Consider the following 19804-nt stretch of genomic DNA (forward strand, 5'->3'; position numbering starts at 1 on the left):
GAAACTGCTTGGTGGCATGAAACCATGCCTTCTTTATCTTTATGTCCCTAGCATGGCAACATCTTACAAGCTTATAGATCTCTGTGTCAGAGGGCAAGATGAAACTCAAGTCTAGGACTAGATGAAATGGTCTCACCAGACTCTTCTAGATCTCTTTATGTCTTTTTAAATTAAATCATTAAATAGCTCAGCTGACTATAGAGTTAAAATGATTTTTTCTTTACATTCTGTTCCTTAAGGAAACCCAGAATTTCTCAACCCTGGCTAACTATGAAAATAATTGGCGATGTTTAAAAGTAATTTCAAGGTATAGACACTACCTGAGACCAACTGAATTAAGAATCCCTGATCTAGGAGCCTGGACATCATATATATATATTTTTTTTTTTAAATCTGCCTAGATGGTTAAAATATGTACCAGGATTAGAAAAGTTTTTCTATGGTCACTTTACTCTTTCTGACATCTGTACCAAAAGGAACCCAAGGAACTAGAGAGTTTGAAATTCAGACATTTATTTTTATTTTTTGGTAAAAATTCTGGTTAAAGGTTTATGGGCAGTTATATCTGATACTATCAACAGCACAGTAGTCATTTTAGATGCTCTACAGGTTTCATTTATCCATCTACCTTCTTCTTTGCCATTTTCTCTAATTATCAGTTTATTTATTTAAAAAAACCCAGGAGCTTCCCTGGTGGCTCAGTGTTTAAAAAAAAAAAAAAAAAAATCTGCCTGCCAATGCAGGGTACTGGTCTGGGAAGATCCCACATGCTGTGGGACAACTAGGTCTGTGTGCCACAACTATTGAGCCCATGTACCCCAGAGTCTGTGCTCTGCAGCCAGAGAATCCATTGCAATGAGAAGCCCGTGCAGTGCAATTAGAGGGTGATCTCGGCTTGCCACAACTAGTGAAAGCCCACGTGCAAGCAATGAAGACCTGGCACAGCCAAAAATAAATAAATAAAATTAAAAAAATTAAAAAGTCCATGCATATTTAGAATCTAGCTGATTTTTTTTTCCCTTAAAAAACTGTGAACTACACTCAACTTTTTTCTTTCTTCCTAGATGGTAGATCATGTACTGGAACCCTCGCAGTTAGCATTGAAGATGTGAATGATAACCCACCAGAAATACTTCAAGATTATCTAGTTATTTGCAAAGGAAACATGGACTATGTTGACATTTCAGCTATTGATCATGACAGTTCCATCAACGGTGCTCCATTTTACTTCAGCTTGGCAAACACTTCTCCAGAAATCAACAGACTATGGACGATCACCAGAGTTAATGGTATTTTATGAAAAATAATGATTTGTATGCTCTGAAATAACTGAGGATGGATTTACTGCTTTATTCACATGAAGCATAATGTAAAATGGATTCTCATGAACAGATTTTAGAAGGCTAACTTTAACTTTTGCAAATACTGTATGGGGCCTGTGTTATATATTGTATTAATACATAAAATTTAAAAAAACTCATAATTTTTATGAAGGCAATATTTGCATTTACAACGAAGACAAAAATCTTTGTTAAACTATGGGGCAACTTTGGAGAAGGCAATGGCAACCCACTCCAGTACTTTTGCCTGGAGAATCCCATGGACGGAGGAGCCTGGTAGGCTGCAGTCCATGGGGTCGCTAAGAGTAGGACATGACTGAGCAATTTCACTTTCACGCAGTGGGGAAGGAAATGGCAACCCACTCCAGTGTTCTTGCCTGGAGAATCCCAGGGATGGGGGATCCTGGTGGGCTGCCGTCTGTGGGGTCGCACAGAGTTGGGCACGACTGAAATGACTAAGCTTAGCAGGGGCAACTTATTATTAAAACAAATTGATTTTGCTGTGTTTTTGAAGTCACTACAGTAAGATGAAGAAAAAACAGAAGATGGGCACCTTAAATTTTAGTGAAAAAACTCTGGAAATGAGTTATCTGGGTATATGGAAAAAGCACTCTGTGATGTTCTGGAAGGAAACATGGTAGGCTATGGACAGAGGCCAGCCACTGAAGCCTGCAGCGCAACCTCATACAATGGTAGTTTCTAGAGGCTGCAATTTTCTATGTTACAGCCATAGATCACTACTGTTTTGTTACTATGCTATGCTCTTTCATGCAATTTGACTGTTGCATATGCTGTTCCTTCTGCCTAGAATACCTCCTTCCCACTTCTTTGTTGTTGTTGATTAGTCGCTGAGTCATGTCTGATTCTTTTGTGACCCCATGGACTGCAGTTCGCCAGGATCCTTTGTCCATGGAATTTTCCAAGCAAGAAAACTGGTGTGGGTTGCATTTCCTTCTCCAGAGGATCCTCCTGAGAAGGAAGGATTGAATCTGCATCTGCTGCTTTGGCAGGCGGATTCTTTACCACTGAGCCATCAGGGAAGCCCGCCCACTTCTAGCTTGGTATTAATTCATAATATTTATGGAGAACCTAATATTGACCTATTTTGTCTACATATAATCTTCATGTTGTATTATTATCTGTTTACATTTCTACTCTATTACATGACTTCCTCAGAACATTCCTAACCCATCTGTGTATTTCCAGCACCTAGTCCAGTGCTTAGTAGATACTAACTCCTTAATAAATGTTTGATAAACAAATATACATAAAAGAAGGAAAATACCAGGACAATAAGTAAGCATTGGTGTTTAGAAGGTTTTAGTAGGAATGCCGAGAGCTTGGCAGGAGGAAGGATGGAATCTGGTGGTGAAGGGCCTTCTCTACCAGCCAGACTGACCTTTGAGAGTGTGCATGCAAGGCAGTGCTGTATTGGATTTATGTCTTTAAAGAAGTGACAGGTATAACAATTAGAAGGTAATCTGAAGAGGACAGAGTTGAATGGCAAGGAAAGTCAGAGGCTGCTGCACTAATATGAATGAATGAGACATGGGTATGGCTCAGCTTTCGGTCTTGAGGGACGAGAGGGATTTGAAAGGTTTTACTTACAGCACAATATAATCCTGCAAAAGTTCCAAATAACCCTCAGTGGTAATTCACATTCCTCTGGGGAGCTTTGGGTCTGAGGTACAGCCAGAAATCTTTGAAGTTCTTACTAGCTCTAACAGTGCATTTAAGAAACACTTAAACATTACAGATCACTTCCAGGAGGTACATTGTGGTATTTTGTCATTTCATTTATTACAAAACCCAAAATATTGTCGTTGCCATTGAAAGTGTGTGGAGCTTTTGGCCAGTTGATAATATGGATCATTGAAATAAGGTAACAAGATCATGGGGGAAATATCACAGTTTGTATAAATTTGTGTTGTTAGGATATAACTATATCCATGTTGATGTGAGCCTACCTAGCCTGGGGGATGTTCATTAGCTTTCTGGTATTGAGATTACTTCCAGAGGGAAGGCGTTATTAACCAAGGGTCTGTTGTGTTTTGAAACACTGTCTTATACCTAAAGACAGTGGACAGGTACGAGGAGGTAAATAAATAAGAGAATATCAACATAGGACATCTGTTACGTGTAACTGTTGGTGTTAATTTTTTATGAGTATCGTAAGCTGCTACTTTAGAGAAATGCTTAGAGTGTATGTCAAGAGCCAATCTAGCATCATTAGCTTGTTGATAAGGGAAGAGATAAGGGGATGTTAAATATTGCTGAAATGCTACTGGGTCACTGCAATGCCAAGTTATTTCTTTAAGCCTCTCTTTGAAAAAGTTACAGTGGGTGACATATATACGGTGATATTAATGCTTGAAAAGGTTGAAGATCGTCATCTTTTTTCATCCATTTTCATGTGCAGGTGGTTCTTCGAGAATGATATCTTTAAAAAATAGAAGTGGTAAAACAAATTTTAAAGGAGGAATCCACATTCATTAAAAATATAATTCCTTTATTTTCTTTCAGATACAGCTGCCCGTCTTGCATATCAGAAAAATGCCCAATTTCAAGAATATTTCATTCCTGTTGCTGTAAAAGACAGAGCAGGGCTATCTGCAACAAAAACCTTGAGAGTGAACCTCTGTGATTGTACTAACCCCGTTCAATGCCGGGCTGCTGCACGGAGTGCGGACGTGATACTTGGCAAATGGGCGATCCTTGCCATACTTCTGGGCATAGCACTACTTTTCTGTAAGTCCCTTTACTTACCCAATGTTAACATAAAAGACAAATATGAGTGCAAGGAAAGGTCTTTAAAAACAAATCTTGACCAACCATCCATCAGACATGAGTCCCCTTTACAAATTCTTTTTGTGTTATTTTCTGAGTTCTGATTGCCTCTTTCTGTGAGAGGTAGCAAGATCCTTTTGGAGATCAGAGACTTCATACTGGGACAGAACTGTTGAAAATTCCTTAGATCGTGCCAAACCCGTCATGGTGTAGCTTTTATTTCTTGGTCCTCGTATTACCCCTTTTAAGGTCAAATCAAACAATCTAAAAACTTCTGCCACATGCAAGTCCACCAAAAGCCACTTGCATTTTACATCATTTCGTTTCAGTTACGGATTTCAGGGAGATGTTCAAATCACAGCAGTATTTCTTCTTAGGTGTACCCTGCCAGCTTTATTAAATTCTGTTAACCTCCTTCTCACCAGTTGTGTAGTTTCCAATGGTGCCATGCTTTTTTCTTGTCTTTTCATTTCCATCCAATCCTTCAGCCTATTTTAGCTGTTGTTCCTTTATTCTGTGATAGGACTAGTGGTTAAGAGTAAGACTCTGGAACCAGACTGTCTGGTTTTGGACTTTGGCTGCATTATTTTTAAGCCATGTTATATGGGGCAAGTTACTTTTTACTGTGCTTCAGTTTCCTCCTCTGTAAAGGGGATGACTGTAGTAGCTTATTTTCTTATTTATTTAAAAAAAAGTTTTATTTATCTATTTATTTATGGCTGTGCTGGGCATTCGTTGCTGCATGCTTGGGGATTTTTCTCAAGTTGCAGTGAGTGAGGGCTGCTCTCTAGTTCAGAGCCCAGCTTTCTCATTGCGTGTATTCTCTTGTTGTGGGGCATGGGCTCTAGGGCATGGGCTTCAGTAGTTGTGGTGTGTGGGCTCAGTAGTTGGCACTCACGGGCTCTAGAGCATGGGCTCAGTAATTGTGGCTCATGGGCCTAGTTGTCCCACAGCATGTGGGATCTTCCTGGACCAGGGTTTGAACCCATGTCTTCTGCATGGGCAGGTGGATTCTTTACCACTGAGCCACCAGGAAAGCCCTATAATAGCTATTTTATGGGAGTAACACTGAAGATTCACTGAGTTAATGCATATGAAGAGCTTAAAACAGTGCATGGTACATTTTAAATGTGTTCATTGTTTTTCATCAACTCAACAAAATAAGTACTAATATATGTTGAAAAAGAGAAAGTGAAAGTCACTCAGTTGTGTCTGACTCTTTGCGACCCCATATACAGTCCATGGAATTCTCCAGGCCAGAATCCTGGAGTGGGTAGCCTTTCCCTTCTCCTTACTAGCTGAGCCTCAAGGGAAGCCCAAGAATACTGGAGTGGGTAGCCTATCCCTTCTCTAGGGGATCTTCCTGACCTGGAGTCGCCTGCATTGGAGGCAGATTCTTTACCAACTGAGCTATCAGGGAAGCCCAGTATATGCTGAGTGCCTACTATATACTGGAAGTGTCTAGGTGCTTGGGTTTCATCAATGGACAAAGCAGATGAAAATTAACAAACCCAAAACAAAGTCTTCCTTGTGACAGTAAAGTGATAAATAAACACCCTGGAGGGAAAAGTAGAGCCAAATAATTAGGGTCTATAGTGGGGTAGAGTGTGTATGGGTGAGGGTGAGGTTGGATGTTAGTGATGGTCATTTTCAATAGGTGGTTGGGCCAGCCTAAGTGAGAAGGTTATCCTTGATGATTTTTGAAAGAGGTGAAAGAATCAGCCAAGAGCTTTGGGTCAGAGGGTAAAGTCAGTTCAGAGGCCCTAAGGTGAGGGAATGCTTGGAGAAATCAAGGAAGGCAAGGAGCTTGAAGTGGTTTGAGAGTAGGGGATGAGGGAAGAGGAGTAAGAAATGGAGCCAGAAAAGTAACAAGGGGCCACAATGTAACCGGTTGGTCCACTTTCCATTTCCTCCTCCAGGGGATCTTCCGGCCCAAAGAATTAAACCTGGGTCTCCTACATTGCAGGTGGATTCTTTTCCGTCTAAACTACCAGGGGAAGCCCCTATAAAGGGCCAGATAGTATATATTTTAAACTTTGCAGGCCATCTGGTTTCAGTTGTAACCAATCACATCTGCTCTTGTAGTGAGAGAGCAGCCATAGAAAATACTTAAACCACTGGCATGACTGTGTTCCATTAGAACTTGATTTATGGACATTGAAATTTGAATTTCATATAGTGTTCACCTGTAATAAACTATTATTCTTTTGAATTTTTTCAGTCATTTAAAAATATAAAAACCACAGCTCATGAGTGATACACAGCATGGTGGGCTGGATTCAGGGCTGTAGGTTTGCAGTCCTTGGTATGAGGGCTTATTGAACCTTGTGAAGAATTGTGGTTGCTGTTGCTATTAGTTTTACTATCACATATTCTAGCTTCATACAATTATGAGGTAGAATGAGAATTCTGAATATGCAAGGTACAAAGTAAGTTTAATTAAGATACCTGGGGAGATAACTCTATTCTGGGGTGGGCAGTGGTAGGGGGAGAAGTCTGTTTTGTTATATTTTCACATTGGCAAACCATTCTTTTGTGAGTCAGTAAATCTCTTTAATTGGAGAAGGCAATGGCACCCCACTCCAATACTCTTTCCTGGAAAATCCCATGGATGGAGGAGCCTAGAAGGCTGCAGTCTATGGGGTTGCTGAGAGTCGGACATGACTGAGTGACTTCACTTTCACTTCTCACTTTCATGCATTGGAGAAGGAAATGGCAACCCACTCTAGTGTTCTTGCCTGGAGAATCCCAGGGACGGAGAAGCCGGGTGGGCTGCTGTCTATGGGATCGCACAGAGTTGGACACGACTGAAGTGACTTAGTAGTAGTAGTAGTAAATCTCTTTAAAGTCTTTGTCTAAATAAATATAATTAATTAAAAAAAATTCATGATTTGAAATACTTAAATGGTGGGTGGAATTCAAACTCTTAAAGAGGGCTGTAATCAAAATATAAATATAATTACTTTAAATTTTAATAGTAAGCCAAATCATGGCCTATTACTTTAGATGTTCGGTGTCTTATTTTCTTCTTGTGTATCTTAGGTAATAAGAAATAAAAGATGAGTATTTTATTCTGCTCATGTTAAACTTTTGTTTTTGTTTTTAACTCAGCTATATTGCTAACTTTAGTATGTGGAATTGTTAGTGCCAGAAATAAAAAAGCTTTTCCAGACGATTTGGCCCAGCAAAATCTAATTATATCAAACACAGAAGCACCTGGAGATGATAAGGTGGTAAGTGATTTTTTTTTAAAAAACGGATATTTATGTCTGAGTATTTTCCATAATTTCTTTAATTCATCTTTATGAAGTTACTACAAAATTTAGGAGTTAATTTATATTCTTAATTTGGTCAGATTTTGTAGGCGTAAATTTATCTGCCAATATTCAAAGACTTATGTAGTGGCATTTATTAAACATCTTACACCAGATATATTGTTTTAGTTATCTTTTTTCCATCCTCTCATGTTATGATTTACTACTACTGCTTTGATGTTGTGAATTTACTATAAGAGCAATCTTTTTGACTGCTCTCTACAATGTGTATTTTCAGATATTATTTGTTTGTTTCACTCTTTGACCATTTATAATAGGAAAAACTTGCTGAGAACTCTCAAGATAAACTAAGAAAATATAAAAAAGATATATGTGTTTTAAAAAATGTATGTGTGGGGGGGATGGGGTTAGTTTGGAAGATGACTGTCACTATTTTTTCTTACATATCTCTGCAGTGCTTGGGCCTAAGCTTCTCTTTTTGGGGAAATATATAAGAGTTCTTATAAGGCATATTCTTCCCTCAAAAAGATTTCACTTTATGAAAAATTGAATCCACTCTTGTGGGAAAACTAAATAGGAGCATGACAGTAAACAGCACCTGTTTGGTAGGGTACAGGTGGAGTTCAAAGATATTGGTGCTGCAAAGTATATTCATGATTTCTGGATCAAACCAGAGATCGCCTTTCTAGGCCTGGTGGAAGATTCACAGATTAGTCTGTAACTTAAAGAATAGGGAGGGTTTGAAAGTGAAGACATGAACAACAGCCTAATGAATGAAAAAAGGAGATGGCAAAGTTTAGGGATTATTCAACAAATAGTACACAAATTGATTTAAAATGGAAGAAATGATGTTCTGGAATAGAGATTTGACACTTGGATTAGGTTCTGGAGGAAGAGGATGTAATAAAAAAGCAGTGGGAGATGAGACTTTTATATGCCACACTAAAGGGTTTTAGATTTATTCTCTTGATAAGGGAGAGCTAGTCATGGCTTTTCTGCATGAAGGTGGCATAATGTAAGTAGTGTGATGCTGAACTGGTATGCTGACCAACAAGATCAGGAAGACATAGGACTGGGGAGGATAAATAATTGGGATCTTTTGGTAGTTTCAGCATGAGCTAGATAACTCTTCTAGAATAATGATTACGGGAAAATTGAAATATGGATGAATAAGAAATATTTTAAATGTATAAATAAGATTGTTGACCACCAACCATGGTGCAGTGGTAAAGAATCCGCCTGCCAAAGCAGGAGATGAAGGAGATGTGGGTTTGATCCCTGGGTCAGGAAGATCCCTAGAAGAAGAAATAGTAATCCACTCCAGTATTCTTGCCTGGAAAATCTTATGGACAGAGGAGCCTGGCAGGCCTGAGTCGATGGGGTTGCAGTCGTTTAGTCGTGTCCGACTCTTGTAACCCCATGGACTTTACAGTCCTTGGAATTCTCCAGGTCAGGATGTTGGAATGGGTAGCCTTTCCCTTCTCCAGGGGATCTTCCCAACCCAGGGACTGAACCCAGGTCTCCCACATTGCAGGCAGATTCTTTACCAACTGAGCCACCAAGGAAGCCCAAGAATACTGGAATGGGTAGGCTATCTCTTCTCCAGGGGATCTTCCCAACCCAGGAGTTGAACTGGTGTCTCCTGCATCGCAGGCAGATTCTTTATCAGCTGAGCTACCAGGGAAGCCCAGAGAGTATAAGTCAAGGACTAGGGACTAAATCTATTTTATAAATGGAGAAATATTACAGGGTATCTCATGCAGGCATGTCAAACATAGATGAGTTATGATTTTGTCTGATGGTGGAAAGGAAGTGAAAGAAAAACAGTTGATAAGAAATATCTATATTCACCCTGAGATGTAGAAAAGGCCTGATATAAAGTCACTGTCCCTGGCTTATAGCTTCTGTCACATTGACTCTACTTTTTATTTTGTTATTTAAAAGTAAACAATCTTGAGTGCTCAGTCATGTCTGACTCTTTGTGACTCCATCAACTCTAGCTTGCCGTGCTTTTCTGTCCATGGGATTTTCCAGGCAAGAATACTGGAGTGGGTTGCCATTTCCTCCTCTAGGGATCTTCCTAACCCAGGGATCAAACCCACATCTCCTGCATGTCCTGCATTGGCAGACAGATTCTTTTACCATTACACCATGGTTGGTGGTAAACAATCTTATTTATACATTTAAAATATTTCTTATCCCTATTTTACTCATAGTAACTTCTTATTTTATGTCTAGGAATGGAATGACTGAGTTGCACTCACTGTTTTTTCTTTGCCATTTGATGCTGGAGTTGGTGGCGTTGATTAGCTGCTCCACTATAACATACTCACACCTATTTACCTGTTCTCTGTTACTAGCACTTCTCAAAAGGACTTGAAATTATTAATTTTATACCAGTGTATAATTTTAGGCATATTTTTACAAAATGCAACCAACCATATTTCACGGTTTGTATGTAAACTTATTTTAATGCAATGAGTAAAGGTGGGAACTTCAGATCTGAGTTTAAGTCAAAGGCATTCACATGGGGTTACGAGTTGGGTGAAATATCAAAACTGAAAAAGTAAATCTGAAAATCCTTGATGTGGAGAAGGAGTTGCTGATGCCCCATGAGAACAAACTTCAGGGAGGTCCTTGGAGGTGGGTGGGAAGGAACCAAGATCAGAGAGAATGTGAAATGGCACTGTGGGTTCAGGTTTGATTTTAGTTTATTTCCAGTTCCCCTTCACTAGCTTCAAAATATGATCTCTGAACATGTACTTATAATGATTAAATCATGCTATCAAGAGGATTTGATAATAAGAATTTTTTTTTTTGGTAATAGAATTTTACTGTAGCAACAACCTAAGCGGAAAATGTAGGGTAGCAGTGCCACCAAATGGCTACTTTTCAGTTCTCTTTACTTGTATTTTTTTCCTTAGGCAGTGAAATAAGATATATGGATCTATTTCAGATTCAGTAAATCATCTGAACTTGAAAATTCTTGCTTTGATAGAGACTTTGCCTATTAAATATAAAACATAAATTGGTAAGAAGATGACATAATGGTACCTATTTATACTGGGGGTGTTGTCATGAAAGTGAAGGTTTACAATTTGGACTGATACACCAAGATTATGATTTGCTATAACTCAAATTCTCCCCAATGACCTGGAGGGTTGATGTGCAGTTCCACCATTAAGTTAATGTTTAATCAAATCTTTTCCATTTTCAAACATTGTCTTGACTCTGACTCCCCCTAGATCCTTCCGTATTTCTTTTTCTTTGAAACTGATTTTTTTGAGAGAAAGATTTTTACTCAATTTCTCCAAGACTATAGTCCTGTTCACTCAGCACTCTGGAAATTTTCCTGACAAGGATCACCACTGGCCACTTTTTTACTTGACTCTCATGGGTGCTTACTTTATTTGAGCCAGTTCTTACCCTACTTGGATTTTTTCTGCAACATTGACCTTACCCTAATCCTCTCTTAGCTTCAGAGTCATGCCTGTTTAGTTCTATATTATCTCAGTGGTTATTCCAGATCAATTCTGTCACAGCTCTAATTCCTTTATCCACCCCTTAAAACATGATTTTTCTTGTCATTCTATTCTTAGCTTGTTTTCTTTCAGTCTGCAGTTTTCTCTGGATGAGATCACTTACTCCCATGGTTTCAGCTCCTGCTACATGGAAATGACTCCCAGAATTATACTTTAGCTCAGGTCTCTCACCTGAGCTCCAGACCACATTCTCATATACTCATCTTGGATAACCACAGGTTTCTCAAGTTTACCATGTCCAAAACTGACTTGCTCACCCTCCTCTCACCCACAAGTGCATCCTTCATTTCTGTGAATTATGCCGTCTGTCTAGCTGCACAAGCAGGACACGTAGGAATAACTCCTGACCTTCCCTGTGCTGCCTCATCCATCTAACCACCAGTAAGCTTTCTATGGAGTCCATCCTCTTCTTTGAATTGTCACTGTTTCTACTTTGGTTTCTATCCTTGTCATTTTTCACCTAGAATTATTCTTGACTTCTCTGATATCCATGACACTAAACTTGTCTCCTTCATATTGTCTTTCACATTGTTGTCTAATATTATTTAGAAAAAATATGTCACTTGGGACTTCCAAGTGGTCTAGTGGCTAAGACTCCACACTCCCAATGCAGGGAGTCCAGGTTGGATCCCTGGTTAGGTAACTAGATCCTGCATGCTGCAAGGAGTTCACGTGCTGCAATTAAAGATCCCACATGCCAAAACAAAGATTCCTTTTGCCGCAACTAAGACCTAGTGCTGCAAAAACAAAAGCAAAAAGTCCCCTGCCTGTTATTAATTCCCTATTTTGAGTCCCCATAGTCTTCAAACTCTGACAAAACGTGGCCCACTGGAGAAGAGAATGGCAAACCACTTCAGTATTCTTGCCTTGAGAACCCCATGAACAGTATGAAAAGGCAAAAAGATAGGATACTGAAGGAGGAACTCCCCAGGTCAGTAGGTGTCCAATATGCTACTGGAGATCAGTGGAGAAATAACTCCAGAAAGAATAGAGACAGGGCCAAAGCAAAAACAACACCCAATTGTGGATGTGACTGGTGAGGGAAGTAAAGTCCAATACTATAAAGAGCAATATTGCATAGGAACCTGGAATGTCAGGTCCATGAATCAAGGCAAATTGGAAGTGGTCAAACAGGAGATGGCAACAGTGAACATCGACATTTCAGGAATCAGTGAACTAAAATGGACTGGAATGGGTGAATTTAACTCAGATGACCATTATACCTGCTACTGTGGGCAGGAATCCCTTAAAAGAAACAGAGTAGCCATCATAGTCAACAAAAGAGTTTGAAATGCAGTACTTGGATGCAATCTCAAAAGCGACAGGATGATCTCTGTTCCTTTCCAAGGCAAACCATTCAATATCATGGTAATCCAAGTCTCTGCACTGACCAATAATGCTGAAGAAGCTGAAGTTGAATGGTTCTATGAAGACCTACAAGACCTTCTGGAACTAACATCCCCAAAAGATGTCCTTTCCATTATAGGAGGCTGGAATGCAAAAGTCGGAAGTCAAGAAACACCTGGCTGCTGCTGCTGCTAAGTCACTTCAGTCGTGTCCGACTCTGTGCAATCCCATAGACAGCAGCCCACCAGGTTCCCCCATCCCTGGGAGTCTCTAGGCAAGAACACTGGAGTGGGTTGCCATTTCCTTCTCCAATGCACGAAAGTGAAGAGTGAAAGTGAAGTCGCTCAGCTGGGTCCGACTCTTAGCGGCCCCATGGATTGCAGCCCACCAGGCTCCTCTGTCCATGGGATTCTCCAGGCAAGAGTACTGGAGTGGGGTGCCATTGCCTTCTCCGAAACACTTGGAGTAACAGGCAAAGTTGGCTTTGAAGTCCAGAATGAAGCAGGGCAAAGGCTAACAGAGTTTTGCCAAGAGAATGCACTGTTCATAGCGAACACCCTCTTCCGACAACACAAGAGAAAACTCTACACATGGACATCACCAGATGGTCAATACTGAAATCAGATTGATTATATACTTTGCAGCCAAAGATGGAGAAGCTCTATACAGTCGGCAAAAACAAGAATAGGAGCTGACTGTGGCTCAGATCATGAACTCGTTATTGCCAAATTCAGACCTAAATTGAAGAAAGTAGGGAAAACCACTAGAACATTCAGGTATGACCTAAATCAAATCCCTTACAACTATACAGTGGAAGTGACAAATAAATTCAAGTGATTAGATCTGATAGACAGACTGCCTGAAGAACTATGGATGGAGCTTCATGACATTGTACAGGAGGCAGTGATCAAGACCATCCCCAAGAAAAAGAAATGCAAAAAGACAAAATGGTTGTCTGAGGAGGCTTTACAAACAGCTATGAAAAGAAGAGATGCAAAAGGCTAAGGAGAAAAGGAAAGATATATCCATTTGAATGCAGAGTTCCAAAGAATAGCAAGGAGAGATAAGAAAGCCTTCCTTAGTGATCAATGCAAAGAAATAGAGGAAAACAATAGAATGGAAAAGACTAGAGATCTCTTCAAGAAAATTAGAGATATCAAGGGAACATTTTATACAAACATGGGCACAATAAAGGACAGAAATGGTATGGACCTAACAGAAGCAGAAGATATTAACAAGAGGTGGCAAGAATACACAGAAGAACTGTACAAAAAAGATCTTCACGACCCAGATAATCACGATGGTGTGATCACTCATCTAGAGCCAGACATCCTGGAATGTGAAGTCAAGTGGGCCTTAGAAAGCATCACTATGAACAAAGCTAGTGGAGGTGATGGAATTCCAGTTGAGCTCTTTCAAATCCTGAAAGATGATGCTGTGAAAGTGCTGCACTAAATATGCCAGCAAATTTGGAAAACTCAGCAGTGGCCACAGGACTGGAGAAGGTCAGTTTTCATTCCAATCCCAAAGAAAGGCAATGCCAAAGAATGCTCAAACTACCACACGATTGCACTCATCTCATACGCTAGTAAAGTAATGCTTAAAATTCTCCAAGCCAGGCTTCAATAGTACATGAACCGTGAACTTTCCAGATGTTTAAGCTGGATTTAGAAAAGGCAGAGGAACCAGAGATCAAATTGCAAACATCCATTGGATCATCGAAAAAACAAGAGAGTTCCAGAAAAACATCTACTTCTCCTTTATTGACTATGCCAAAGCCTTTGACTGTGTGGATCACAACAAACTGTGGAAAACTCTGAAAGAGATGGGAATACCAGACCACCTAACCTGCCTCCTGAGAAATCTGTATGCAGGTCAGGAAGCAACAGTTAGAACTGGACATGGAACAACAGACTGGTTCCAAATAGAAAAAGGAGTACGTTAAGGCTATATATTGTCATCCTGCTTATTTAACTTATATGCATAGTACATCATGAGAAATGCTGGACTGAATCAAGCCCAAGTTGGAATCAAGATTGCCTGGAGAAATATCAATAACCTCAGATATGCAGATGACATCACCCTTATGGCAGAAAGCAGAGAAGAACTATAGAGCCTCTTGATGAAAGTGAAAGAGGAGAGTGAAAGAGTTGGCTTAAAACTCTACATTCAGAAAACTAAGATCATGGCATCTTGTTCCATCACTTTATGGCAAATAGATGGGGAAACACTGGAAACAATGACAGACTAATTTTTGGGGGCTCCAAAATCACTGCAGATGGTGACTGCAGCCATGAAATTAAAAGACACTTGCTCCTTGGCAGAAAAGTTATGACCAACCTAGACAGCATATTAAAAAGCAGAGACATTACTTTGCCAACAAAAGTCTGACTAGTCAAAGCTGTGGTTTTTCCAGTAGTCATATATGGATGTGAGAGTTGAACTATAAGGAAAGTTGAGTGCCAAAGAATTGATGCTTTTGAACTGTGGTGTTGGAGAAGACTCTTGAGTGTCCCTTGGACAGTCCATCCTAAAAGAAATCACTCCTGAATATTCATCGTAAGAACTGATGTTGAAGCTGAAACTCCAATACTTTGGCCACCTGATGCAAAGAGCTGACTCATTTGAAAAGACCCTGATCCTGGGAAAGATTGAGGGCAGGAGGAGAAGGGGATGACAGAGGATGAGATGGTTGGATGGCATCACCAACTTAATGGACATGAGTTTGAGTAAACTCTGGGAGTTGGTGATGGACAGGGAAGCCTGGTGTGCTGCAGTCCACGGGGTCACAAAGAGTCAGACACGACTGAGCAATTGAACTGAACTGATAGTCTTCAAGATTTTCTAAAAAATTTTAGCATAGCCTTTTATGACCTCTCCAGCTTCTCTCTGTCTCTCTAAACATCTGTGGTAACCATTCTCAACAGGCTATAATTGAGAACCCTCGAGGAAGTCTATTTGTGTTTGCATCTAGATCTTCTTGCAGATAATGTATTCTCCCATTTCCAATAGGAGTCCCTCGGCTTGGAGTTTCCCCAGTATGTCCCACTTAGTTTCTCTGAGCTTGAATTTTCATACTCTTCCTCTGTCCCTCTAGCATTCTGTGTTCACGTATGTGGTGGTGTAGTCACTAAATCATGTCCGACTCTTGCGACCCCATGGTCTGTAGCCCACCAGGCTCCTCTGTCCATGGGATTTCCCAGGCAGGAATACTGTAGTGGGTTGCCATTTCCTTCTCCAAGAAATATTCTCAGCTGAGGGATTGAACCTGGGTGCCCTGCATTGTAGGAAGTCTCTCGATTGCACAAAGATTCTTTACCAACCGAGCCACCAGGGAAGCCCTCTGATGTGTTCACCTATACATCATGGTAATCATTTTCCTAGAGTAATTGTCTGTTTTTCTGTTTCATTGGAGTAAGAGCTCATTGGGGCCACTGAGGGACCATGTCTCTATTTTTGCATCCTGACTGGGCACACAATTGAAAATGATGAATGTCTGTTGAATGAATGAATAAATGAATAAAAAATTTAGAAGTAAACAAGCTTTCTCCTTTGCCTCCTTTTGACTTTACTTTGAATCCATTTTCAACGGATATGAATTGTCTTCTTTTATTTTTTTTCAGTGTTCTGCCAATGGGTTTATGACCCAGACAGTCAACAACGCTAACCAGGGCTTTTGTGGCACTATGGGATCTGGAGTCAAAAACGGAGGGCAGGAAAGCATTGAAATGGTGAAAGGAGGACAGCAGACGCTGGAGTCGTGCCGCGGGGCTGGGCATCATCACACCCTGGACTCCTGCAGAGGAGGCACTGTTGAGGTGGAGAATTCCAGATACACTTACTCCGAGTGGCAAAATTTCACTCAACCCCGTCTTGGTGAAGTGAGTTTCCCTGAGCATTCTGTCTCTACAATTTAAATGTCCCAGTGGAGAACTTTAGGAAATTGAGATTAACATCTATTTTCAGAAACTTCTTTTTTGTATTCTCCAATGTATCTTTTCTCTCTCACTCTCTGGCTATTTTTGCCCCTGCTCTATGATTTTATTTCATTACTTAAGTTAAAAGATTTTATTTCATCTGTCACATTTGTCTTAATTTCTAAAATCTCATGAAAATTGGAGGAGTCTACTCTTCCTCACTAAAGTTACATTTCACTTTTAGGTGTGTGTTTATCTCACAAACTCTTTTCATATAGAAAAATAGAGGGGGAAATCTCATTCTTCACAATTACAAAAATCCCCAAGTCAATTCTGCATCTCTCTGTGAAAGCAAAGCATCTGTACAGAATTCTAGAATGAAAATGAAATAATATGATCTGTCTGAACCATTTTTTTTTTTCATGTAAAAGCACCATGCAAATTAGCCAGGATCCTCTGTCCATGGGATTCCCCAGGCAAGAATATTGGAGTGGGTTGCCATTCCCTTCCCCAGGGTATCTTCCCGACCCAGGGATCGAACCCTGGTCTCCTACATCACAGGCAGATTCTTTACCATCTGAGCTACCAGAGAAGCCCATAATGAGCTATGCACCATGCAAACGTTTAGTGGTTGCTAATCAGAGGAAAGCAAGGATGTAAAAGATATGAAGTTCAGTAAGGGATTTTCAGTCATGGCAGCACCTCAGAATTCACTGGGGAGCTTTTAAACAGTGCTAATGCTGTGCTTCACATTGAATGATTCTGATTTAATTGGTTTGGCTTTTCTTTCTTTTTTATTTCTAATCTCCTCTAAGATTCAAATGTGCAACCTGAGTAGAGAGCCACTGGATTAAGTATTCTTTCTGGTATTGAGTTAATCTCGTTTCTGTTTCTAGACAGCCAGTAACCATATGAGATCAGGTTGACTGAGGAGGAGCAAATCTTAAGAAACACTCTTAGAGGTGTTCTCCAATGTATATGTCTATAATGGGATGTGATGCTAAAACGGTCATAAAGAGACACTTGCTAACATAAGCCAGGGAAGTATGTGCTGGTTTTGAGAAGGGACAGGTACACTGGTGAGAAAGGGAGGGAGTTCATGAGTCTGACAAGTTCACAGACAGACTAGTGACAGCCAGCCAGGAAAAATATGGCTGATTACTTGGTCTCTATTCTGGCCCACTTTTTACAGTGTAGGTTATCTTGATTATCTTTAAATTTCACTGAAAATTTGTGCATCTTTTTATCTTGCTGTGTTTTGGCTCTCTTGGAAACTTGATTCTGAAGACAGTGTTGTAATCCTTACCCACATTATTTCTGCATAAAATAGCAATTTTAGTTGATGTTGATTGAACATTTACTATGTGCTGGCTGTTTAATAAGAGTGTTTTTCATGCATTATTATTTTGTCATTTAATTATGATCCAGTGAGATAGTCATTCTCTGTATTCTTATTTTAGAAATCAGGAAACTGAGGCTTAAAGATGTTCAGTAACTTGCTCAAATTCATATAGCTAGTTGACAAACTAAGCTATAACTCCAGATCAGGACTGTTTAACTATTCAAGCTCAAATTCCAAATAACTATGCATATTATCACCATTTTGTGGTGATATAAAATTTAGGGATAAGAATTTAATCTTAAATTTTTAAGATTTAAAATTTATTAAATTAAGCCTTAATTTAATAATAATTTAATTGTGCTTAATAATTAAATGAAATATTAATTCATATTTTAAATATTACATTAGTAATTTAAATATACTTCAATATAACGTGCATACCTTTTTTTAATTTGTATGGGTTACTAGAAATGTAGAATGTACTGACTTTGTGGTATGGCTGTGATATAGACCAACCATGTGCATTTTTTGTATGTAGGAATCCATTAGAGGACACACTGGTTAAAAATTAAACATAAAAGGTAAATAAAAATAAATTTTATGTTTATCGGTTTCAGTGTGTTTGAAACAATATTACAATCCCTTTTTTTGTTTCTTTTACAGAAATTGCATCTGTGTAATCAGGACGAAGAGCACATGCCATCACAAGATTACGTCCTTACGTACAACTATGAAGGAAGAGGGTCTCCAGCCGGTTCTGTGGGTTGCTGCAGTGAAAAGCAGGAAGAAGACGGCCTTGACTTTTTAAATAATTTGGAAGCCAAATTTACTGCCTTAGCAGAAACATGCACAAAGAGATAATGTTACAGTGCTACAATTAGATACGTCTTTGTCAGACATCATCTTTCTAAAAGATATTGTAAAATTCAATTTATTTCTATATATCTAGCAATATATAGATATTATGAATATTTATGAATTTTTCTAAATTTTTAAAATTATGCTATCTACTGATTTGTACTTTCAAGCAATTTGCCACTGATTTTTTTAGGAAGTTAAAAATGTTAGAACAGATTTTCCCTCTTTTATTACTGAGTAAATAGTCAACCAGGAAATCTCATGCTATAGCATTGGATTTAAGGTCTATAAAGGACCATCTCTCATTTACAAATATGTTTTCAGTAAATGCATTGGTTAAATATTAGTCCAACAGTAGAAACTTGTACTTGAATGAATATAGTAGAACAGCTTTCTGGACTAGAAATTCCATTTTTGCTCCACGGACCTTTCCCTGAGATTCAGGACTACTCTTGGTAACTTGTCAGTAATGAAAATTTTACTGAGAAAAAGTTGCTTTTCTCCTCTTGAGAATTGTACTTTCATATTTTCATTTGCATGTTTAGCACATGTGGCTCTTTATTTTTCTACTGACAGTAGTCATTTGCAATTAGAGTACCTTATTTTTAGATGGACTGTGATTATGCCATAGAGTCAATCTGAAGAAACACTCCCTTTGTAGTTATGGTAGCAATGAGTATTAACAGGCATTTCTATTTACTACTATTTTCAAATAAAATACATTGTTCCTTATTAAAGCAGGTAAATACTACACAGTGCTAGAAAGAATCAAACAAATATAGGGAAGGAAACTTAAACCTTAGGTGCAATTTAACATCTTCCAAGATGTTGCTTAAATTAGTGCTTCTCAAATTCATTCATGTGCTAGAACCTCTGGAAAGCCTTGTAAAATTCCCCAAGGCAAGGATGTTTAAACTTTAAATAATTAGCATCTACTCTTATGATAAACCTAATATCACATTATTGTATACTTACTTCAAATTGGGGCTGGTGCACTGGGACGACCCAGAGGGAGGGTATGGGGAGGGAGGAGGGAGGAGGGTTCAGGATGGGGAACACAGGTATACCTGTGGCGGATTCATTTCGATATTTGGCAAAACTAATACAATATTGTAAAGTTTAAAAATAAAATAAAATTTAAAAAATAGACAACAAATAATAGGTATCACCAGTTGAAAAAAATTTTGAAAGAAAATACTTAAGGTTAAATTAATTTAAAAATTTTGCAACTCTGAAGAACTGGGACCTACTCCCCACCCCGACTCTTGCCAAAAAAAAGAAAAAATTCTTTATTTGACTTTGGAGGCAGATTTGTTGAGTTAGCCCAGGAGGTAGCAATGTTCTATAGTAGCACTATTCTGCACATACTGCTAACTGCTAAGTCGCTTCAGTCGTG

The 19804-nt window shown here is 39.1% G+C and overlaps 1 protein-coding gene across 2 annotated transcripts in view; it reads left to right on the forward strand.

Annotated features, from left to right (window-relative positions):
- LOC102265723 (desmocollin-3) overlaps positions 1–19439 on the forward strand; it is a 52979-nt gene extending 33540 nt beyond the window's left edge. Inside the window, exons 12-17 of one of the 2 annotated variants that reach the window (XM_005901037.3) lie at positions 1065–1289; positions 3864–4088; positions 7239–7360; positions 15915–16172; positions 18089–18131; positions 18214–18349. In XM_005901037.3, coding sequence (XP_005901099.2) covers positions 1065–1289; positions 3864–4088; positions 7239–7360; positions 15915–16172; positions 18089–18115 — 857 coding nt within the window. In that variant the 3' untranslated portion in view covers positions 18116–18131; positions 18214–18349. Of the gene's footprint in view, positions 1–1064; positions 1290–3863; positions 4089–7238; positions 7361–15914; positions 16173–18088; positions 18132–18213 lie in introns of both variants that reach the window. The other variant, XM_005901036.3, reaches the window with a different exon arrangement.
- Positions 19440–19804: the final 365 nt, after the last annotated feature.

This window comes from Bos mutus, chromosome 24, assembly GCF_027580195.1.
Source record: "Bos mutus isolate GX-2022 chromosome 24, NWIPB_WYAK_1.1, whole genome shotgun sequence".
Classification (NCBI taxonomy): domain Eukaryota; kingdom Metazoa; phylum Chordata; class Mammalia; order Artiodactyla; family Bovidae; genus Bos; species Bos mutus.